At 45.1% G+C, this 24,769-nt stretch overlaps 1 protein-coding gene across 3 annotated transcripts; it reads right to left on the reverse strand.

Annotated features, from left to right (window-relative positions):
* Window positions 1-300: 300 nt before the first annotated feature.
* Window positions 301-14,072, reverse strand: TRAF5 (TNF receptor associated factor 5). 3 transcript variants are annotated; one of them, XM_030945292.1, is made up of 12 exons: window positions 14,006-14,072; window positions 11,655-11,787; window positions 10,900-11,231; window positions 9,054-9,111; window positions 7,712-7,813; window positions 7,213-7,377; window positions 6,834-6,911; window positions 6,387-6,461; window positions 6,026-6,118; window positions 4,935-5,075; window positions 4,262-4,430; window positions 301-3,793 (listed from the first exon to the last, which is right to left on the reverse strand). In XM_030945292.1, the coding sequence occupies exons 3-12, from the start codon at window positions 11,112-11,114 to the stop codon at window positions 3,216-3,218; spliced, it is 1,674 nt and encodes a 557-aa protein (XP_030801152.1). In that variant the 5' UTR covers window positions 11,115-11,231; window positions 11,655-11,787; window positions 14,006-14,072; the 3' UTR covers window positions 301-3,215. The 3 variants fall into 3 exon arrangements, with proteins under 3 accessions (XP_030801152.1, XP_030801153.1, XP_030801151.1); XM_030945293.1 differs by having other exon boundaries at window positions 4,947-5,075; window positions 10,900-11,273; XM_030945291.1 differs by having other exon boundaries at window positions 10,900-11,273.
* Window positions 14,073-24,769: the final 10,697 nt, after the last annotated feature.

Consider the following 24,769-nt stretch of genomic DNA (forward strand, 5'->3'; position numbering starts at 1 on the left):
CTGCTCTGAACCGAAACAAATCCAACCCCTGCTGAGCCCAAAGCCGGCCCAACCACAAATGGTCATCGCAGTGCAGCCTCAGACCTCGAGCATATTCATCTGATCTAGCTTAGGATTTAGTGAACTTACTCTGTGGTATCCAAGTGCAAACCAAAATACCCATGAAGCACATTGATTCCTAATCTTAAGCAGTGTTGGTTTGTTTTTGTTGTTTTTTAATTAGTGTAAACAAATGCCCAGTACTCCACATCCTTTAAAGTCTGCTACAGTCCAGCCAAAAGGAATATAGGCCACAGTCCCTCCAGAAGGATGATAAAATTATTTATTCTCACATTACTTTATGTACACAGTAGAGACATTTGGCTAAAAAAATGCCTCTATTGTAGTAAGAGATATTCAAACAACTACAAACTATCAATAAATACATTAGAAACATATGGTATGCTGATGTAGAAATACCCTATCCTCTTTTGGTTACTTACCCAGTACAACATTATTGAAAAGTTTTTTGGTATTCTTCATGCAACATCAAAATTCTTCCTGACAGTTCATGCTATACAACATTTTTTCTTTATTAGGAATGGGATGAAATTTAAAACCCTGTTTACAAGCAGTAAAAAAATCACTGAAAATTTTAACATAAATCCCTTAATTTCTGTACTAGAAAGAACAAATTTAAAGAAGGTTGTCTTTAAAAAAATTAATCTTCTCAACTAATTCTTTATAAAACAGGCAGTATTTCAAAAGGGATGTTTCCATCACCCAGGATGAATTTGTGCTTCAGAATTTTAAAAGGAATATTCATGGCAAAAACCTAAACCCAACCAGTAGGTAGAGGAGAGACTGCAGTAGGAACTGCATAAAACCAAACATGCTTCCAAAATCTGTCTAGGAAAACACTAAACACTTACCCACATCACCTATTCTAACAATTAGAAATGGAGTTTTAATAATACTTAGCTCTTTTCATGCTCAAACTTCTTCACAAACATTTAAATAGCCCTAGCTCTTCTGCAAGTATTATTATCCCCATTTTACATTTGGGGTGGTGGAGGCAGAGAGGGCTGGGAATTTGCCAGGATACAGACCACACACGTCCTTTCCATCTTGCCTCCCTTGCTAGTCCTTTATCACTTCCTGTATTTAACACTCAGTGTCCTGGAGAGCCCCAGGACACAGGGATGGTACATCCTCATCAGTTGTTAGTGGTTATTATGGAAGTTGTGTCACTTTGAAGGTTACATGATAAATATTAAAGTAATGAGCGACATGAAATCCAGGCTCAGAGCTGATGTCACAGAATGGCACACCACCGTCAAAACAAGCCTGCTCTTTCTGTAACTAAGTGTTATGCCTAATTCATTCTGTTTTACAGCTGAAATGACTCCTGAGGTCAATGGTGGTGGTACACAAGAATAAATTTGTTCCTCACAATCTGTCCCCAGGAACATGGAAAGCCCCTATGGTGGCACAGTACATCTTGACATTATAAAACAAAAGGACTTCTAGATCAAAACAAAGATTTCCCATGTGCTAACTCACCATGAGGTACAGATTACTAAGGTCTCTTCCCCTCCACCCCTGAGTTAGAAAATACAGGTGTCTGAATTATGTCCTGAAAACCATGTGGGAAAGTGAATGTCTAGCAATAAGATTGCAGATACAAAATAAAGTATTATGCCTTCATCTTGGTATCAATCCTTGAATTATTTAGATTATTATCAACACCCATCATGGGAAGGGTATTTTTCATTTTACCACATTTGCCCTCCTAAATTTTCTATCTTATATGTTTCAGTCTGTGCCCTGTTTTGATTTTTATCTTGCCTAGTTTACTCTTACTCCAAAACGAGCTTAGTTTCTTGTTGTCTCTTGATAAGCTTTGGAGCAATAGATAATGCTGTGGTGTTTCCCTACCTGACCTGTAAGAGATGAGAGATGCAAAGTTCTGCCACTTGTAATAAAAAAATCACTGAGCATGCAGAATTGCATCCCTCTTACAGGTACCTGAAGGGCTTTAAAAAGGCACGTGTGGTCTGTGTCACTTGTTCCTCAGTGCCTGACCTTGGTGGTTTTAGTGTGTCTCCAATAAACCCTGTACAATGCATACATTCCTTTGCAATATGGAAGGAACTTGGAATAAAAATTAAGATCTTCAGACATCATGGTCACCAGCTGTGTCATCCTTTAACAAACACTAAAGCTGCACTGATTGTCAAAATTGGGTTCTTACAGCAACCTCACTCCCTAATCTATTTTCCCCTTTCTTCCCCAAACTTCTAGGAGAGAGGAAAAGTGCATATTACATAAGTGAGCTATTCCCCAAGCTCTTCCTGCCTTTTGTGGAGCTGGTAAGGCCAGAAAACATCTCTTTTGCACAGATGTGGAAGGAAAAGAACAGGAGTTTTGCCCCTCCTCCAGCAGTGCAGCCAGGAGCTGGCAGGCTGACTGAGTGCCCTGCCTCTGGCCATGTCCTGAGAGGTGAGAAGCACCTGCAGCTTTTGGCTTCAGATGGGGACTGTGGATGTTTACCACCAATGGAAACCAGTCCCAAGGCACTAGGCAGGAGTGGAAAGGACACAAGAAAGTTGTTGTGAGCTGGGGTACTCTGTACAGTTGAAAAAACAGGCTAAAAAAGTAAGAGGCATTGGCTCCTTCCTCTGGGGTTTCTGGAAAAACACAATTAAAACAAATAAAAAAGATGCAAGATACTTGGCCAATGTTTACCCTGCCTAACTGAAGCCATTCTCCCTGCTTCAAAAATCGAGGAGATGGAGGGATCAAGACACATTGATTCAAATTTGCTAACGTTAAAATGTTTCCATTGCAGACAGATGAAATGCACTTGCATGTTTGGGCATGGCTTCACTTCTGTGTGAGGGAGAGAAGCCCACAGGCCTGCCTGGGCTCCTGGGAATTTACTGGAGGAAGTTCATCTCCAAATGCCAGTCTGGGGATGGGAGCCAAGCATTCCCCCCAGCCTGGACTGAACCAATCTGGATTGAATGCATGTTTGCACCAACCTGGACTTCTAGCTGCCTTAAAAATGCAGTCTTGAAAAAAGGGGTAGAAGAGGAAAGGCTGAGGCTTTGGCAATTCATTATCAGTCCTGTAGTCCAAAGCCATGAAACATTCTCAGTAGCTTGACTGGTGGCAATTTGCTATTGCATGGCTGGTGCTCACCACAAAAGCAGCAGTCGCATTGACCGGGCTTTTCACAATTCCTCCAGGTCAGTTAGATCCACGACCACTTTCAAGAAGAGAGTGTCATCTCTGATGTAGGTGTTCTTTGTGCTCTCCAGGACGGTGTGCGGCACGAAGCGCGGACAGCCGGAGGCGATATTCATTTCTCCATCCGGCCTTTTGAAACTGCTGCTGTTGGGGTCAGCTCTAAAGACTTCCACAATGTGATTTTTTTTCCCACTTTGGTCCAAAAGCATAAGTGTAACCTTCTGCTTGAAAGGCCACAGCAGCAGCGAGTCAAACTCGCCCCTCATGACCACGAAGTAGAGGGAGATGTGCGTTCCCTTTCCCGAGCCGTCCCCGTTCAGGTAGGCTCTGGCACACAGCCTGTACCCACAGCGGCTGGTGTAGAAGGGCTGGCTGGCTATGGACAGCACACGGCCCTCCACTGCCTCTCTTTTCTTCTTCTTGTAGTCTGTGATTTTCCAGATTAATTTCCCACTGTAGCACGTGCCTTCCAAAAGCTTAAATCGTTCTTCATTTTTATTGAGCTGAGCTTTGTGATTATTGATCTGGCGATCATGTTTGCTGGATTGATCTTCCAAAACAACTGAGAGAAGAGGGAAATAAAAAGAAATGGAAAGAAAAAGAGAGACATTTGGTAAAATAAAACCATCAGAGCCCTGGATAAAACGAGCACCCAGGCTCAAGCTAGTAAACTGATCTACCCAAGACTGAGTACAGGCTATGAACTACAGCTGTTAACTTTTTAAAACTGTAATTGCAGCAGCTGGGAATTGAATAAGAAAAGCTGTCGACTATAAATTGTGAATGGCTGAATAGCACCACGGCCTCCATCACAGTGCAGGAGCCAAACCAAGGCCAGCTCTGTGGCCCTGCACTGCCACTGGAGTTCAGGAGACACTGTGCAGTAGGGAATGGCGGGAGAGCACCGCACACACCATCACAGCTTGGTCTCAGAATGCAAGAAGAAAGCCCTTTCTAGTAGCACCCGAGGCTCTAATTAGCCAGCAGTAAATCAGCAACCCCCACCGTGTGCAGGGAAGTGCCAACATACCCAAGCGCTGGTCGTACATCTCCATCAGGGCAATCTTCTGTTTCACGCTTTCAATTGTGTCAAACAGGGGGCGCAGGTCTAATTTACTTTGCTGCTGGTTTGCCATCTGTATTAGCTGTTTCACTTGTGATTCCAGGCGTGCAGACTTATCCAGGTGACTGGCCAGAGCCTTCCCAGTTCATGCCATTGGAAGAGGGTGGGAAATAGAGACAAGAGATATCCATAAAACCAGATAGTTGCTTTGAATTAAGATAGTGAAGTCTTTAGCAAGTCAGCATAGCAACAATATGATGCATTCAAAGTGCTCTGCTGGCTTAGGAACTTATCCCAGTGCTCCTTCATGATTAATTCAGCACATTAACAGACTGAGAAGCCATTCCTCATTCAGAACCCATTCACACTGCACCACTTCATTCAACTCATTATTCAAATTTACACCTGCACATTTGCTCTGGGCATCTGACCATGAGGATTTGTACTGTGCTTTTTGCCCAGATCATGTATCCAAACTTCTGTATCGATTAAATGAAAAGACAATACCATATTGGGAAAAAATGAGACGGTCTTGGGGAGATTTGTTACTTGCTGTGCTATCAATAACAACTATTACTGGAGAAACGTATTTCAGGATCCAAAAAAGCAATTGGTAGAAAAAGTAAAATCAATGTCTCACCTGAGTGCTTACCGTCAAGTTGCTGTTGTTACCAAACAGTTGTGTATACTGTCTGAATTCTTTCTCACACTTCTTAATGGCATCTGCTAGCTGCTGGATTTTAATCTCTTTACATTCTAGGCTCTTATACAGGTCAGATATCTACAGATGGAAAAATCAGAGTATAAATGCTAAGGAACACCAAAACATACAATGCAGAAATTATAACGTATCTGACTATATAAGAGACAGCAGTAAAGTTTACAATGCAAATCCTCTAAGTGAGCAAGATAGAGCACTCCTTCATTCACTATTTGTGAATAAGCACTGGCAAGAACTGCACATAAGGTAATCAGACTTCTGAGCAGATCTGTGTGGCTCCAGGTGCAAAGAGGCTCCTATCTCTCATTTCCATCGTGATCATCATAACGATCCATTCAGCTCTATAGTGGGATAATGTATACTTGCATGCACAGGTGCATGTGTATGTATATGCAGCTTTTTCCTCTGCTGAGGTCTAACCAGCAGAAGAGATGAGTCAGTGGGAGATACACACTTCAAAACCAAGTTTTAGCAGTTTGGGACTCTTATTTCTTGCATAAACAAGCAAAGAGTAAGTCCCCCATCAACTCAGTTAACAGGACTGGACCTACACCCAGCGTCTCCTGCTGGGAGCCAAAGAAGTGATCTTGAGCAGAGAGGTGCTTGCAACTGGCTCTGCTGTCCCCTGTGCTGCCTCCACACAGAGCAGGTGACCTGGGCAGCTAAAGGCTGCTTTTTGGAGCAACCTGGCTAGTCAATTAAACTTTAAAACACTTTATCGCTAGAGCTCATATCCAGAGTAAAGCAGAGACTAAAAGCAAATGAGGTGAGCAATAGCAAGGAGCCTCCCACTGTGCCTGGTGGAGAATATGTGTGTCTGAGCACAGAGAGGTTTCCCTGTAATTGACTGGCTTCACTAGAAGAGCTTACTCTGTCTTCTGAGGTGTGAAAAACCATAAAAACAGTCTTTTAAAATGTACCTGATCTAAACCAGGCAACAAATGTAGAATCTTGTATCATCCTCTAACCAGTCAAGAACTGCTGAAGAGTGCTCATTAAATATGACTTACCCGCTCTTCCAGCTGGGAGTTCTTGTCTAAAATCTGCAGCATGTGTTCCCTCAGGGCACTGTTTTCATGTTCAGCAAGTTTCCCTCTTTTAACCTTAGTGAGGCAGAGGGGGGAAGTGAAAAAATAAAATAGTAAGATAGGCAAATTTTTGAAGCTGTTGGTAAAAAAATTATTGATGCAAACATTCAAAATGTCACCTTTATGCTTTGAAAGGAAGGGAAGGGCAGTCCTGATTCTCTAGTATTTCAGCTTAGCCAGCAGAAATGGTTGTGAAAGGACATAAATTGGTTATTTTAATTATTCTGATGGTTTGGGAGACAAAGCCCAGTCCTGGTACAGACAAAGATGTGTAAAACCGTACCTTTACATGACAGCCGTACTGCTTGTATGGACAGTCCACTTCTGCCTCGGGACACACAGCGTGGTGCTTTTCAATCTGCATGTATTAATGAAACAGTTTGTGATTAAATAAACACTTAGTAATTCAAAGCACTAATAAAATCTAAATGCCTGCGAAAAGGGTGAATAAAGGCCATTGTCATGACACCACCAATCACTTTACCAGGAAAACAAGTATTCAGCATCAATAAGCAAGCCAGGTATTTTTCCATGCTGCAAAACACCCATGGCTTGCAGTGACAGTATAATCCACTTAGAAGATGGGAGACATATCCCTTTTAGGATTGAACAAAGGAAACTCTTAGAGCAATGAAATTTTATTGGCATGGGCCAATGTGGTCTGCAGCTTTCAGTTTTCCTAAATTTATGTGATATGCTGAATTGCAGTATCAGAAAAAAATAATAGTACCTCTTTTTTCAGAATTATTTGTGAACAGTTTTGGAGACAAGGCACAGGATAATCAGGACAGTCATTTTTCTCATGATTCTGAAGAAGAAGAAAACAGAACAAGGCAATGGCTTTCATTTTTGTAAAGTAGTATATACAGAGGAAACTATGCAAAAAGTAATCCCAAACATACAAATGCAAGTCACATATCACTTTGTTGTTCATAAGAGAGCATCAATAATTGGTATGATTTAAAGTGCATTTATTATACTTTCTCCTTCAGCTACTCAGCCAAATTTTGTTTCAGGGGGTAAGTGCCATTGCAATGCTGGAAACTTTTCACTCTGCAATATCAAGGGGAAACAAGTGATGGATTCCCAGGAATGCTTCATAATCTTACCTTTATGTTAATTAACACCACATATGTATTACAGTACTGGCACCTCTCTTCCCGGAATTTACAGTGCTGGCTCAAATGCTCCTTCAGGTCTTTGCGAAGAATTCGATCCTGACATCCATCATTAGTGCACTGCACGCTTTCAAACAAACACTGCTGCAGATGCTCCTGCAACACACAGCAGCAGGGTAAATGCCAAATGGCCAGTGTGGTTTCCTCAAATCAACAATCACCAAAACATTTAGAATATGAATGAACACTGTGATTTACAAAGGCTACATATAGCAAATGATTCTTATTAAAAACCAACACCCTAAGGCAAAGCTGGAACAAGCTAAAAGCTGTAATATATGCTACTTACAGTGTATAGCTGTCATAATCTTTGTACTTGAACCACGTTGCTACAATAACTCTGAAGACAATCACAGGAGTTTAGCTGATCATAAATACACAGAGCTGTCATGAAAATCAAAGGCTTCAAAATTTGATCAAGCAAACCAACCTGATATCGCCCCAGAATTACTTTTGAATTGCAGTCAGGAAAGTTTTTGCAGAACACATGCAAGTTGAGAACTTCTCTTTTACAGCAGTTGTCTTTGAATACCTGTAAAGGAAGCAAACCAGCCTTAATATGCAGTCACATGGGATGTTATAAATAATATAAAAGAACAAAACATCCCTACAAATCTTCTAGGTGTTCAAGCACAGACACCATAATTGTGAGTATGGCTCTTGATAATTCATATTGAAAATTTGTATTGAAACTATAAATTCAACCATTTATGACATTTCTAGTAAGCATAGGGTTTTTCCCCCCCATGTAGATATTCCAGAGATGCTGATCCATCCTGCAACCAGCAGGACTAGTAGCACCGGAGCTGTATAAGCACTGCCAGAGCCTGCCTGTATCTAGAAGAAAGCAGCTGGAGCTAACAGGCTCCAAAGCCAAACCAGCTCTGTGCATGCTCCACTCTGTTCAAGCAGTGCCTTTGGGATGGAGGTGATGCTGAGATATCCTTTCTGTCACCTCTGAGAAGCAGCACCGATCTCAGCTGTGTACGCAGAAGCAAATGAAGCCTCCAGAGCAAACTCTCAGCCTTATTTAGAGATCTTCCTGCATTGTTGTCATCAAAATTTGCAAGAAGTAGAAGATGAAAAATGAAAAACAAAAATCCTGTGGATAGTCTGATTATAATTTCCTATCAAGATTAGGAGAGAGAGGAAGGAGACATTTTATTTCCCTGGAAAATTTCTGGCAGGACAAGTATATAGTATACTTTTAAGCTTTGGAATATAAATAAGGACAAATTAATCCATTATAAAACAAAACAACCAAAAGCAACAACAGTTTGCAAAATAAAAAGGATTATCTCTCTTTTCCTCTAAAAGTTACTGAAAAGTAAATTAGGTCTTCAGGGTTAATGAGATCTAATGGAGATAATCAAGAAATCAAATTATAGTCAAGTTAAAACAAAGACAATCAAATAAACAAGACACCCCAGCAATATAGGGCATTTAAAAACCAAGTCAGTAAAATCTCCATTAAAAAAACAGACATCTGGTGACTTGGGAGGATTCAAAGCTTTGTGAAATTCTTCAACACTTTACTGGAAATACAGAGGACTAAAATGAAATAACTTTAGAACATGAGGTGTAAAATGAAGCTTAAGCTAGGCAGCCATAATCCCTTTCTGGGAGAGCATCACTGAGTAGACTGCTTCCTTAAGCATTATTTCAGAGACAAAAAACTGCTCTGCCCTGAGGACTGAAAGCCACCTTGTTCTCAGCTGTCTTGCCTTTCCCATGTAAATGCTGACTGCTGAAATAAAGCTATAGCCACTTACCTCATGCATTTTTATTGTTTCTTTGTCGACAGGACAGGTGGGTACTGCATTTAACTCTCTAGATCAAAAGAAGAGTCGTGTTAACCCACAGGAAATTCAATTTATTTTATTAAATTGGGCTATGCCATAATCTGACTCTGACAGCAGTCAGCAGTAGATAGCATAAAAACAACAATAAAAAGTCCTTTAAAAACACTTTCATCTGGCAACTGCACAGCCAAATTCTGCCCACAGCTTAAAGAGGACATAAGGCAGCAACCGTGAATACATAACAGAAAGCAGAGTCTGTCCTAAGAGTGTTCAATGATAAAAACCACAAGATGGTTTTTAATTAAGGGAACATCATCACTGTCTGACCATCTGCAGATCACAAATGTCATATCTCAAAAAATCTCATTGTGTGCTTTAAATCCAGCCTTTGTCTACTAGAAGCGGTGCCCTCCTTGCTATGCCACTAAAAGGAGATCTAATGGCTTCTTTCTTAAAAGGCATAGGAATCATGTAAAATCCAGGAAAACAGTCAGAGAGGCAGTGCAAAAGGAGTTTACCCAGAGATAAAGCAGCAAACATGAAGCATCTAAAGTTCACAAAAGGTAATTAGTGATATCCATCCACATAAAGAGGGTCCTCTGCAACCTTTCCAGGTGAAATCCTACCCTCAGGTACACCAAAGAGTCCATAATGTATTCCCAGACAGGTCTGGAGGGTAAACTCATTTGTACCAAGCAAGAGGCATGCCAGCAGCCTTGTGATCTGACTGCAGCATCAGGTAATGTTAACATCAGTTTACAATTCTGCTGAATTCAGAGGAATTATACAGAAGCAAATGAACACAGCCTAGTCTAACCACCAGCACCAACACCGTGAGACATCAATGCAGCAAATTCCTCTGAAGAGCACCATGGCAGACAGACAGACCACAGCAGCATCTTACACAGCACTATCAGCTTACATCAATAGTTTCTTTATGCTGACTTCCCTGCAGACTGGGTAAGGTCTTTAGAGACACCTTTAAAACACTGAGCACGCAGTCACTGGTGTGAAAAGTGCATATTATATGGCTCTATGCAGATATTTACTATATGTATTTTGTTATACTAATAAGTAGTGCCATATTAACATTTTAATAATATGGTAAATGTAGTTTTGTGGTTAAAAGGTGACTTTTGCAGTTAAAATATGATCTATGTATGTGGGATATTTTTTTAAGAAAGGAATAAGGTACTCGCACCAGATAGCAGCCACAGGACGCCTAAATCTTTCAGAGAAAGAGAATTTATTGCTCTCTTATCAAAAGAAATGAACTTTTCCCGCCTCGCTCAGTTACGAAGACACCGTTTAGGATTAAGAGGAAGAAGTTGACACTGACCAGACTGAATCCTTTGTTTGAATGGAATTTATGCATGATGTATGAGATGTATGAAGATGCAACAGGCTAATTTTTTTAAGGCTTAATCCTCTGTTAACAGGTGTCCTTTTTTGGGCTTGTGCTGCCCAGAAAAGGGTACCTGGACTGTCCGTAACTCTTTGTTTCTGTTGTCTCATATTGTCCTAATCCAAATTGTCCAAAATTATGATTACTCTAATAATATTATTATTTTTATAACCATTTTATTACTATTAAACTTTTAAAATTTAAATTTTAAATGTTTTTAAATTTTAATTTTAAAAGTGATTGGCGTTTTTCACCCTGGGTTCAACAGAGCCCTGCCATTGACTCCTTCAGCCTCTCACTGGGTGGGTAATATTACTACGGCACTCACTGCTGATTTATAGGAAACATGGGCTGCTTTTTCTAGGAAAGGGAGCAGGGGAGCCTGCGGACAGGGGAGGAATGTGCTGTCACCTCAGAGCGAGGATGCACTGCTGGCAGAAGCGGTGCCCGCAGCCCGTCTGGTGGGGGTTGTGCAGCACCAGGTGGCAGTGGGCGCACTTGTACCGCTCCTCCAGGCTCTCCACAAACTTGTAGTCGGCGTCGGGCTCGAAGTCCAGGGAGCCGGTGCTGGAGGAGTTCTGGCGCGTGAAGGTGCCCGAGGGAGCAGCGGGTTCTTCACAGGCCATGGGAGCTGTGCTGGGAAGCAAAGCAGACGCAGGCAGAAGCTCTTCAAACACTCCCTGGCAGCCAGTCTGCCTCGGCTACCGCTTGCTGCAGGCTACTGCAGGCAGGAGGGCTCTCATCTGCAGGGGGGACACAGGTTTCACAGGGAAACGTGGTGCCAGCTACGGAAGAACAATAAAACACTCACAGAACCACAAAACACAGATCACGCTGCAAGCATCAAAGCACACTTCTTTGAAAAGAGCTTCACAGTCTGAAAATTATTCCACAGAATTGTGATTTTTATGGTTTGGTTAGTTTTTTATTTCTTTTTTTTGTCTTCTTGCAGTAGTTCTTAGGTCTTAAAAAACGTCAAGAGTCTCAGACATAGCTGGGGAAAGCAGAGGCCAAGTCTTGGCCTTAATGCTCACCAGGAAAGTCTCCATTTAAACTAGAGCCCACCCACATGAATTTACAAGTTCATTGCACTGGTTCATGCAGGAGATGGCTTTGTAGTTCACAGCAAGGAGCATACAAAAGAGAAGCCAGCAGGGAGATTTTACCTTCAGTTTAGGTGCTACAGGAGTTGAAGCCTCTTAACTTGACATCTTTCTTTTTCCCGTTGATCATTCATTTCTAGCTGTAAACTCTTATTTTACTGAATTATGTGCAGGTTTTTTGCTATATTAATTCTGTCTGAAAGAAGTGGTGGGAAAAGAAAGAAAAGCAGGGTTGCAATCAGAAGTGTGACGTAAGTTTTTCTTTCAACCTACCATAACTCATACACAGCACAGGAATGCAGTCTTAATCTTCCAGTAGGAAAAACCATCAACATTTGTTCCAAGCCTTAAGCCCCAAACCTTGAGATTTGCCACCAGTCCCTCAACCTTGCAGGTTTTTTTTTGTTTTTTTGCAAGTAGCTCAAGCCCTAGAGCCACTCTGGTTGGCATTTCTTGCAGCTTTGCACTCAGAAGACGTTTTCCTTACAGGACTGTACAAAAGCACAACACACCTGAGCTGCCAGATCCTGATTTCATGAGGGAAGTGCTCAGTTTTACAGCTGTGCTGTAAAGGATGCTGTCTTTTCTCTGCGTGCACCACCCACCCTGTCAGTCACTGGAGTCACTTACTGGCATCAGCACCTGTCTGAGAGCTCTCACTCATCTCCTGTAAGGTCACCCAGGGCATTTGCTGCCTTTGGAAGGAAGCAGGGCCAGCACATCACCGTTAACAACCTTGTGTCTGGCATGAAACAGTGCACCCAGTGCTGACACTGCCCTCCCTCCCTGCTGCAGTGGCCTCCTGGCCCACAAAAGCAGCAATTAGTGAGCTGCCACAGAGCACCTTGGGCTTCAGAGAGCAACATCCATTTTCCTTTCCACTTTACAGTCCATACCATGCGAGGAAATCCTGCAGATGTGCCTGATTCAAAAACACACCAAAGCACTTAACCAATTAAAATGTATTCCACAGCCAACATTTAAGTGCTCCTGTAACTCAGCGCCCTCGTTAGGGGCTGCACACAGTATCACCTCCCCAGCTTGTGAGAGTCTCCCTGCCTTTCACCAGGCTGAATGTTTGACATACTCCAGCACAGAGGAGCATCTAACACTGGTAGCCCTCAGGAATATGAACCATAATCATATTCCAGCCATTAAAGCCTTATGACTCCAACAGGAGTTTGCAAATTACCCTGTTTGGTTCCTCCAAATGAACAGCCTCCTACAGGGCTGTCCATTTGCTTCTTTCACTTTGAAACAGTTGATCTTTCCTCCTCTGAAAATGCAGCTCCCGGTTCCCTGACACCTAATAAGGAGCAATTCTCTTTTCCTCACGTCAGCCAGAGATGACAAAATGCAGCCTGAGGGATTACCAGTCTCCTGTCTGGGCTGCCTCGGGAGCAGATGCCAGCAGCAGTGTTCCTGCTGCTTCTAAGGCAGATGGAGAGCTGTCACCATTAACTTCCAGAGCATGGACCACCCACAGGATGAGCTGCCTAAGAACTCCCTCTGCCCCGGGTCGGTGACAACCCTGAACAAGTTTCCTTCCTCTCTCTCATTGCTGCTCTCTCTCCCGTTTACTTGGCATACAATTGCCTCAGTCCTGTCATGCTCCAGCACTCACCTCATCTGATGGTATGGTTTAGCAAGCTAATGCATCACTGTGTAAAAACACACTAAAATAAAAGCAGCAACAACAACAACAACAACAATTCTATGTTTTACCCATTCTGCCTTTAGGGATCTTCCTTAACTCCACAAACTCCAGCTGGGGTGACGTATTTTAGGTAAAAACGTTATGGGACACATTAAAAAGAAACAGCAGCCCAAAATTCCATCAAGAAACTCCTCCAGAGCTCTCACTGCTCATTACATCAACCAAAATCACTCCCATTTCTTTCTGCAAGGAGCTGTGGTACACCACCTTCCAACTCTCCTGCTGAAATGAGAGCCTCTATCTCTTTAAACACCTTCATAATGCACCCAACCCAGATCCCACTCCTAAAAATGGATACTCTTGGCATCTCCATGGAAGCACCTCCTCCACCTCAGCCTGGCCCAGGAGAGCACTGCACAGCTGAGGGCACCTCAGGACACAGGAAAGAGCACCCCAGGTGAAAGGGGAGGCTGCCTGCTCAGAGGGCAGAGCGGAAACCTCAGATGAGGGAGTTCACTGTGTGCTGCCAGCCTTGCAGGAGCTTTGCTGCGGGGCTTGCAGCTGTTCTGCTGGAAGAAATGGGCTACCCCAGGAGGGGCCTGTGGATGGCAGCGCTTTGCCCAAGCTGGAGAGGTGCCCGTGTGAATCAGCTGGGGAGGCTCCGAGGAGCTGAGAAGCAGCAGCCCCTGCCAGCCAGCACTCGGTGGGATGTGATCCAGAGGAGCTCAGGCAGTGTAATTCCCATGGCAGCACTTACCAGTGACTCAGGGCACTTGCAGCAGCTCTGCTCCCGCTCCTGGCTCCCAGCGCAGGGCTCTCGGAACTGAAACCAAAGGGAAACCGTCAGGGGAAAAAGTGCTGTAGGTGACAGTGAGAGCAGCCCAGGGTTATCTGAATCAATTTCCTGCTTACGCTGATGCCTGGCCGGTGTAGGTAGGGGCTGAGGGAGCTTTCACTTCTGTCTGCTCACAGCTCCCAGCAAGGGGAAGTTGTCCTGCCTTTGTGTATGCTGCAGTTTTTCAGCACGCGTGTGAACTGTAACGCTGGTTTAAAATAGCAGAGAGCAGCAGGCTCGTGCTGCATGATGATGCTCTTGTGGCAGACACAGTGCATGCTGGAAAGAGATTTTCACTGCAACTGCACTGCAACAGCACACACACAAAACCCCCATGGAGGGTATGGAGACTGAAAATCGACACATTAAAAAAAAAAGGATTTCCCTATACTGAAATAAATAGAATTAATACTGCCCACACATAAAAAAGTAGTATGAATCACTAGGAGCTAAGCCCAAGTCCTATAAACAGCTACCAATGAGTGGGAGCTCAAAGGCAGTGCAGTACAAAGAGCTCCCAGCTGCACCTTCCCACCACTTCAGCATCCCAGCCCTGCCTGCACCATGAGCTGCACAAGCAAAATGCTTCTGGAACAACTCTTTCTATGCAGATGCCTTAACCTCACTGGAAATAATCCAAGTGGGAGAATTTTCATAACAAAAATAAACTTTATAAATTGGGAGCTATCCTGTTTTAACTACCACCACACCAAATGGAGCCCAAACATTTTCCGGTAAAATGCTCCACACTTAGAATTGCTTCCTGTTCAGAAACTAAGCAGAACATAATAATAAGGAGAAAAATCAGCATGGGCATGACTTACTAGAATATAAAATTGCATCAACATTTTAAAGCCATGTTCAAACAGCTCCCCTCCAGCACGGCTGCTCTCTGTCTACAGCACCAGCAGTCAGAGTGACAGAGGCTGTGTGCAACCTTGATCACACTGAACCACTGTGGACAGATGAACTTCTTCTAGCCACAAAGACATACTTCTGCACATAGGAAAAACCATTCCTTAAAATGTGGTTGCTTTTTTTAAAGAGAACATATTTTTCCTGTTTTCTCTCATATGAAGCCAATCATTACCCCATGAGCACCATTGTGAGTGCACCATTACAGCCAAAACTCCCAGGACAGCAGAACCAGGCACAGGCACTGGGTGCCACCATGTCTCAGACTGAGAAGGGAAAATATCCAGGTTGTTATCACAGATCTGACCACCACACATGGACAAGAAGACAGGATCCCTGGTCCTGCTGCCCAGCAAATGGGGCTGAGAGTCCATCTTCTGCCAGGTTCACTGCACGAGGGGAGGGTGATGCTCAGCCACCCTCCAGGACTGGGGTATTCCCAGTAAAAAGCACCTTCCTCACTTGCCAGCTTCCATGTCGTACATACAACAGGGTACAGAAAAAAGGTTATGCACCTACCTTTTTGTAGCTCTAGTCCAGCTCTGTTGCTTGGCACTAAGGCACTTGGTAGGGACAAGGCTGAGAAGATGCCCTGTCCCTCCCTCTAAAATTATCTACCTTTTATGGTAGATCAGAACTGTCTTAGGCACAGTAGGAAAAGTTTTGTCAAATTTGGAGGTCTAAGATCAAGTAACTTCATTGGGAGGTAACAGGCAGAAACCAAATGGAGGGGAACACATCTTGTATTAAAACAACCCTCTCCAAGCTGCTTTATAAACTATTAAATTTATGTACAGATTAGCTGCCTCCAGTGCTTTTGAATTAAAATAACAAAGTTGTATGATTTACTACTCTAAGGTCCTCCAAAACTCTACTATTTTGGGGACAAAAAATATATGCCCCAACTCAACACATGGAGTGGAAGAGCTAACAGTTTCCTAAAGAATGACTAGATCTATACAGTTTGAGATACATATTTAAGATACAGCAGGTTATAGGGAGCCATGTGGAAACAGGAGATGATGACATCTGACATCACTGGGGGATCATCCTTGTCCCTTCCAGCCCATGGAGAGTTAGAACATTTTGACTGCTGACAACAGAACACGCTTGCAGAGTCCCCATGTGGGAGAAGCACCCTGGCTGCACCATGTGCGTCCCTGCAGCACAGAGGCTGAGCAGGGAAAGGATCTCCTGCTGCACCAACACAGACCCACTCAGGGCTCATTCCCACTTCACCTGGCAGCAAGGAAACCTCAGGAACAGCTCTGCTGTTGTCCCAATCATTTACAAGCTGCAGGGCAGTGACCAGCTGGTACCCAGGAGAGAGTACTTCTAAAAGCAACAATTTCCTATTGGATACTTGCCTGAGCACCCTCAGGGGATGTTGCTGCAGAGGACAGGAGAATAAACATTTTCTTTTGTATACAGACACCACTATGCTATTGAAGTTCCAACTGTAGTATTACCTCATCCTCAAGGCACAGTAAAACCTTACTAAGCAAGCATCAGTTTGCTCATGTCCATAGGCAAATTTTCACTGAGCAGAGTAAGACAGTAGGGTTTCCTTTGCACAGAGGTACAGTCAAGCATTACAATGAATTCCCATAAGACTAGGCTGCATCAGGGTTTTAAGACACAGGTTGCAACACAGCATTTTAAAAAAATTAAAAATACACTCTTACAATTAATGAAGTGTGTCTGGTGCTAAAGCAGCTTTGATTTTACAGCCAGCTTATTATTTGCTACATCTCATCTTTTCCCTGGATGTTCTAAAAATAATTAATTAATTTTGTGCTATCAAGAAATCTATTTCTAATCAACACAATATTGTTATGCCTTAAAATAACCTCATCCACAGCTGGAAAATAAACTTGTTGCCATCACTTCTGTGGCACTCCCTGAATGTTTTATCACCTTCCCAAGCACCACAGAAATTACAGTAAGAAGGCTCTGCCTCTCACCCTTGCAACATCACGACACCACTTTGCCGGTTCAGGGGTTGAACTTGTTCCCTGAGATGTTTCTGGGTCTGCAGCCTTCCCCCCAACCCCTGTGTGCAAGCCCCTGAATAGCCCTTCAGAAATGAGAAATAATTCTGGCAAAGTTAAGCTCCTGCCAGCATTAACTAGACACATTTTGGTAAAGCCATACCTGGAAGCTGTAGCTGGTCCTCAATGGGGAGAAAATGAGAGAGAAGACAGAGACAGAGAGACAGAGTCTACCAGCGTGAGCTTTGTGGTTAACATAGCAGTACAAGCATTTTAAAACAGCAAGGGAGTGGAAATCCCCCAGAGTAGCTTTGAAAAGATCATGCATAAAAATGTTTTAGAAGTGTTAGGATACAAGGCAAGCCACTGAAAAGCATTTTGCCTTACTGCAATGATGCAGGGACTGCAAATTTACCATCTGGAGCAACACAAGGTTACCAAGGACGTTTCTCACAGCCGGAATCCAACATACAGAGTAGATTTCACCTTCCACAAAACTGGTGAGTGATGTGATCAAAGAAAAAGTACAAGGGCAGCTGGAAGCACACAAGGACATGAGAAACACCCAGGTCCAATCCCGTGAAGCCCTTTGCAGTAGCCTTGGCAAAGCTGTGTGAACCCACCCATTGCAGGAAGTGAAGTAGCAGCTCGCTGAGGAAGCAGCACTGGCTCGGTCACATCAGCTCATGCCACAGGCTGCACAGGCATGAGACAAACAGAACTCCCAAACAGAAATAAAATCCATTTTAAGAAAATAAACATTTTATTTGGTTTTGTAATAACTTAAGTGGTTGTAAGCCCTAATGGTTTTGTAGTCTCAACTTAATTGTACACGCAGGATTCTTGGCAGCTTTGTCTCCCTCTTTCTGCATCAGCCTCCCTCCCCGGTCCAAAATGTGCTGCCCTCGAGGCAGTGCCTTAGGCTCCATCTCTACCCCCACTCTTTCTTTATCTTCCTCTGCCCTCTTCCTTTGCTTTCTGGTCTCTTCTTTTCTTTTTTTTTTTTCCTTCCTTTCCTAAAGTAACCTATTATATTTTCTCTGAAAACAGTAATTTTTAAGTCTCCTGTTATTTAAAATACTAATTTTCCAAAGAAAGTGTCTATTCTCTTTTGTACTTAATGCAACATATAGCCTCTTTTGCTTTTTCCCAAGGCATTTCTAACCTATTTCAATTTCCATCTCCCCTCCCAGGAGGTATCTCAGCCTACGGCACGTTTTCCTGAACCTTCCATGAAGCTCTGGAACAGACAAATCATTGCATCATGAAGTCAGTGGCCAAGGGAAAGGCACCAATTTGCAGGCATGCTGCTTCTTTATGGGATCAATTAAATTGATTTGAGTTGCATTTCTCAGCACAGCCTAAGGTCCCTTCCACAGTCCAGCTTTTTAACCCAGAAGGTGTCCTTTCATCCCTGCCATCAGCACCTGACACCAGAACAGCACAACAGCTTGTACACAGACTTCCCTTGAGCCTGCCAGCTCTGAGGAAAGGGCACATCCAGCTGGATTTCTCGGGAGGAGGCAGTGCTGCAGAAATTGTGGTGCTCTGCAAGCACAGCTCCAGGAAGCACCATCTGCTTCTGGGAAGCTTTGGGGAAAACCCCAAATGGAGAAGTTGAGTGGGAGCAGGATCTTAATTTTAAACAGTTTGACTCTGCAGATGAGTAGAGAGCAGCAGGCCAGTGTTACTGCTCGTGAGCAGCCCCGACCTCCTCCAGCAGCAAGCACAGTGCTGAAACCCTGACCAAGTTCCAAACAAACTCAAGGGGATGAATTCAAGTGAAAAGACAGACAGCAACAGCATTTAGGAAACAGAATGTAGGAAGAGAGAGAAAAACGAAATAAAGAAACAAAAGTTACTGAAAAAAAGATAACAGTAAGGGACAGAAAGCAAGACAACTAACAGGCTTTAATTTTTTTATCTTTTAGAGTACTGAAGCCTAAGTGAGTCATCACTTTTCCTAACAAATAATTGGCCATTACAAATTTTGCAGAATTAGGTCTTTGGGGCTTCCAAATTCACATCTCTTTCTCTGCTCTATAGGGACACACTATTCAGGACTTCAGCTGATTTGACCACTCTGTTGGTTTGGCCATGAATATCTGTTTAAGTTACAAGAGATCCTTGGTTTAATTTTCCAGGCCCAGACCCTTTGACTCATTCTTTATAGAGAACTTTACCAGCATCTCTACAGAAATCTATGAATCAACTCAATGGTTATTCATCTGAATTAGTAGGATGAGCTCAAAAAAATTTTTAAACACATATATATGTTTGATGACCTGTAGACACACATGTTTCTAGCCAGAGCTGTCATTGAAAATGCAACTGCTAATGTAAAAACCCAGTGCTGTCAGGAATCCCATGAACTTGCTGTTGGGAAAGTCGTGACAGCAAAGATTGCCACCATTTTCTTTCCTTAAAAAGACAAAAAAAATCAACAGGAAAAATTATGTGTTTCTTAAAAAGTCCTTCCCATGAGGCCAGGCTGGAGATGTACAGAGGTAAGAACCAGGACTGGTGCTCTCCCATGGCCCCTTCTCCAAATGCAGTGGGCAGTGGAAAGCTGTGCTGCTCTGCCTGAGCGTGCTGCCACAGCCAGGCAGCCACAGCATTTTTTTGTTTCTTTCATAGGGCCACATTCCAGTTTCAAGCACATGGATATAGCAGACAAGACTGTGAACCATATGGTCTTAGCACAGGTCAGACCATTTCATGTCCCATAGCATCTACTTTGGGAAAAACTGCTTTGCAGATAGTTCCTAACCTTGAGGTTTGGTTAATCACTAGGTGATTTGCATAATAATAGTAAGTAACTTTTGTATTTTGATATAACCTTCTGCAAAGTAAGTTCACAGCAACATACTTTGCATACAGAATCCCTGTATGCAAACATCAGTATATTACACACAAAAACTTGCTTTACAGTCCCACTCCCAGAGACAACCTGCTTAACTACAGAGCACTCTGGCCAATCCCATCTCAAAATCACTGTGGTTTAGGTGCAAACAGTTTCTCACACTCTTGTGTATTTGTTGCAGTATCGAGCAGGGGAAACTGGAAATTTTTGCAACATTTTTATTAACAATACAGCATGACTCAAGTTTCCTCACTTTCCCAAGCCCAGCCACACACCAGGGTAAAGAGGTGAGCTTCTTTCCTGGGCTGAGGAAGACAGTGGAACAACCACACACTTGCAGCCCAAACTGCTACTGCTAAAGGACTGATGACTAACAGTGTGGTCATTAACCCTTCACAGGTATTGCCGAGAAACCTGGACAGAAAAGCCCCAGAAAGCAAAAGAAGAGGTTCTGAAATCCTCACCTTAGGGTGCAGACCCAAGGGCATCCTGGCTGTAGGGTGTCCCAGCCAGTGTGACCAGGTGACCCCAGACTGGCTGGGTCCTGCAGCAGCACCCTCAGGCTGCCACGCTGCTCTGGGAAGGGAATCCTCCCAAGAGCTGCTCTGGGCAGGGAATGCTCCCAAGAGCTGCTCTGGGCAGGGAATGCTCCCAGGAATGGAATGTCTGCGAGACAACAGAAACCACCTGAATCCCTGAGCCACCAGCAACTGCCTCCTCGGGATCAGGAGACCAAGAGAACTACTACTCACACAGACTCCCTGAAAAACCAGAGAAAGGAATAGCTCTCCCTAGCCAGATGATTCCTGATGATGAATTATGTCTATTTATGCAAAATCAAAGGGTCAGACAAAGAGCTGAAGAGGACAGAGGGCTATAGGGTAACTTAAAGGTGGGCACAAATGAAGTCCAGGAGATGAAGTACCCTACAAGTCTGCCACTGCCCACTGAAGGGATTTTGCAAAGTGACCTAAGCAATACAAGGCACAGAATGAAGAGCTCCTGACCTGTCCCAGAGCTCTGACAGCTGTGTAAGAATTGCTCTTCACTTAGGGAGCCTGTGTGGTGAAATAAAGAACTGTCTGGTTTCTGCCCTCTGCACTTACCTGAATTCCTTTTGTCCAAGTCTACAAGAGCAGCTTTCTAGCTTCAAAATCTTGTCCCCTCCTGGTTGTGATTCCTTACCCTCTCAAAACTCCATTAAATACCCTGTGAGCACCACAAGCTTTTCCTTCTTCCTTCAGGGTGTTACTATGAATCTTATCTTTCAGCAGCTTACAACTCTTCGGTTTCTAACCCTAAAGCTTCCTGGGAGGTACTCACAGATGTGCCCTATCGCTGCAGACCATCTTCTGCACAGGCTGAACTCTCAGCCTCTCCTCTGATGTCTGGGCTGTGGATGATGGCCAGCCCAGAGGCAGCACGATGACCCCAAGCTTCCCCTGCAGCCCTTCTTCTGCCCAGCCCATGTTCCAGCCGGGCACAACCAGAGCCTGTTCCACTCAGCTCTGTAAACTTCATCTCCCTCTCAGGCTTGAAGTGTTAGATCTTCACAATACCTCACCAACTTCTCCTGCTTGGTGTCTCTGTGCGACACAGTATTTCTTGTCTACGAACACAAATAAAACTGCCATCCATCACCATCATCCTCTGGTTTGCATCGAATCAAGGGTTTGGGTTGGAAGGGACCTTAAAGACCATCTCATTCCAGCCACCTGGCCATGGCCAGGGACACCTTCCACTAAACCAGGCTGTTCAAAGCCCTATCCAGCCTGGCCTTGAACACTTCCAGGCATGGGGAAAACACTTCCAGGAATGAGGAAAACACTCATTTCCAAACACTTATTTATCTTGAAATGTAATATTTTACTCATTTATCCACCCTGTATGCTACCACAGGGATAATTTTTCTAAGCCACAGCTACAACCACATTACTTCTCACCATCCCTCCACTTTCCCACTGCACCAAACCTCTTCAGTTTCAAAGCCTGTTCTGGTCTCCCTCCACTTGCCTCTGCATCACCTCCAATGATATAAAGGTTTCCTCTCTGTTCAAGCAATGGTAACAGGCCCCACTGCCTACTTGTCATGAATTTGAGCAAGTGTGTGCTGGGAGGGCAGATATTTTTTTTTTATTTTGAGAGATATTAGCAGGCTATTCTACTTCAAATCTCTTCTCCAAGATCTCCTTTTCCAAGCAGCTGGGAACAACTGGCTTCTGACTATCAAGGTGATCCAGAGGGTCCCACTGTCTCCTATTGTTCCTGCACGCAGGCAGGTCCCTCCCTCCTGACTTGAAACTATGAACTCCCTTCAGCCAAGGGCTGCAGTTCAGCCTTCTGCTCACACAGAGGGGTCCTCAACCACAGCAAACACTTCTCTGCACAACAGAAATGAAATAATCAAAGCTAACAGCAAAGGAAGTTGTCATGGGTGGTTTTAGGCTGAGCACAACACATCACCACCAAACCTCACGCTTAGCTCTAAAGCAATAATACAACACAGTCCTCAGAGAAAAGAAGATGATGTGAAAAACCAGCAATGCCCAGGCTCATGCACAACGGCATTCCAGACCACCCCAATTTTACCTTCATCGCTAAACCCGCATGCTCTGTGTGCAATCAGCAGGGGAGTTTAAAAATACAACTGTCTCTGCTGCCAGCCTGGAGATGTGCCTGACCTGAATACACCCAGCTATTTTTAGCACATCACTGCACTCCTTTCAGCCATCCCGTATTTATAAAACGGAAGTTATGAGGAAAGTTGTTCTTGGCTGGCACCGGGAAGGCACAGCCAAGCTAACAATAGGCAAAGCAATTCAAGAAGTGCCAACAATCGGAGCTCTTCATTTTTCCTTCTAAATATGAAGAGTGTTGAAAACGCTTGGTTAAAGCCTGCTGCTTCGAGATGCTCCCAGAGTGCTGTTAATCAAGGAAAATCAGAAGACCCCCTGCACAAGCACAGAGGGGAGATTCCCTCCCTCCAGCAGCATTCAGCTGACACCAGCGGGATGCTTGTTACAGGTCCCCGCAGTCTGAAAAGATCAGAGCTGCAAACATTCTTCATTCATCCGAGCAGTCCCGGCTTTGTCTCCTTCCCAGCCCCCAAAATTTCGGCCCTGCCTCAGCCGTCTGGGGCGGGCACCGGGCCTGCCTTTCCCTCCGGCATCCCCGGGGGCGGCGGCCGTGGCGCATCCCGGGCAGGGCTGGGCTGAGCCCGGCTCTGTGAGGGTAGCCCCGCGCCGGGGCCGAGGGCTCCGCCGTACCTCGCACAACTCCCGGGGAGCCAACTTCGGCTGCGCGACCCGGGCCTCCTCTGGAGCGGAGAGGAGCAGCCCCGGTCCCGCGCAGACCTGCTCTGCCCGCGCGGGGCTGGCAGCGGCACTTCAGGGGCTGTCACACCCCGCCCGCCCGCCCCGCTCCCCGACGCGCCCCGGCCCCTGTCCCGGCCCTGTCCCGGCCCCGGCCCGCCCGCCCCGCCGCACCTGTGCCGGCGCTCGCCGCGCTCCGAGCCGGGGCCGGGGCCGGTGCGGGGCCGGCCCGGCTGCGCGGGCGCGGCTCCTTGCGCGGCTCCGGCGGGCGGGGGGCGCGGCGAGGACGCGCTACTGCCGCCGCCCCCGGCTGCCGCCGCCGCCGCCACCCCCGCGGGCAGGAGCCGCTCTCGGTTTCATGGCAACCCCCGGGCGGGGAGACCCCGGCGGCGGCGGCACCGCCCCGCTCGGGTAGCGCCGGCGGCACTCCCGGGTTGGGGGAGGGAGCGGCGGCGTCCCCCCGCCTCCTGAGGGACGGCAGCGCCGGGAGCCGCGGCTGGGGAAGGCTCCCCTCCCGGCAGCCCGTCCTCAGCCGCCACCGGCCCCGGGCTCCGCACACCGGTCCGCGGCCCCCGAACGCCCGGCGAGGTGCGGTCAAGGCGGCAGAGCCGTGCCCCTGCCCTCCCGGTAGGCCAGGGAGTTTTCCAGGAGCGGTAACGAGGAGCGGCGGCGGGGCTCGGGCGCAGCAGCCGCTGCCTGCAGGGAGGGCAGGTATTGCTCTTTCATTACTTACACCTGCGGGACTGAAGGAGCGAAACAAAGCCCGTGCTAAATAGGCAAAGGACGCGGACGTGCCACATGCCTGTTATTATTTGCTATTATTTTATTACTGTTACGTGCCGGGACTGCTAGCTAATGACCCGAGACGTGCCGAAGGGCTCCTTACAAAGGCAGGCAACGCCGCCCTCCTCCAGCCAACAGTACTGATGCGAGGGCTTTGCCGCCTGTTCCACATCACCTGCTGCTGCACTTTGTTCTGTCTTTCACATTAAACCACTTCTAGGAAAACCAGTCTCTAAGGAACATTCCATCCTAGCACACGCACAAAAGCACTAAGGCTGACAAAAAAAGAAACAATTGGGTCACTTTATCTGGATTGTCTTCAAAGGAGCTCTAAAACCAATACTAATGAAATGGTTTCAGAAAGATTCTTCTTTTGCTAAAATGACACAGAATTGTCACTCCCGAGGGAGTCAGTCCATACTGCATTGAGTCTGGGAGCCCAGCAAAGGCATTATTGCGACAGACACTTTTAAAAACACTCCTTGCAAAAATTAGGCTGGCTTTATTTTTTTATTAGCTTTTAGGAATATCCTGATTAGTCTGGGTACGACTTGCCGGAAGTTCACAGGAAGATCCGTCAGAACAACAGGCATTATGTTTCTGTAATTAAATATTTATAAGTTTAAATGAATAGCTTAGAGATGGGATCAGGTTCCCAAGCTGGTCATTGGCTGCACTATCCTCCCAGTGCAGAACATAATTCCCCAGAACACTGCTTTGTGGGGATGAATAAAACCATCAGATATCACGGTGCAGGCATTGGTTTAAAAATCCCTCTTCACTTAAAGCTCAGTGAGCATAACAGGATGCCTGGTCTGCATTA

Source organism: Camarhynchus parvulus, chromosome 3 (genome assembly GCF_901933205.1).
Source record: "Camarhynchus parvulus chromosome 3, STF_HiC, whole genome shotgun sequence".
NCBI lineage: Eukaryota > Metazoa > Chordata > Aves > Passeriformes > Thraupidae > Camarhynchus > Camarhynchus parvulus.

Coding starts and splice junctions, on each gene's coding strand:
- TRAF5 (XM_030945292.1), bottom strand. CDS start 11,114: ATGGCCTGTGAAGAACCCGCTGCTCCCTCGGGCACCTTCACGCGCCAG. Junction 7,378..7,711: donor TAATTCTGGGGCGATATCAG/GTTGGTTTGCTT, acceptor TGTGTGTTGCAG/GAGCATCTGCAGCAGTGTTT. Junction 5,076..6,025: donor ACTCCCAGCTGGAAGAGCGG/GTAAGTCATATT, acceptor TTCCATCTGTAG/ATATCTGACCTGTATAAGAG.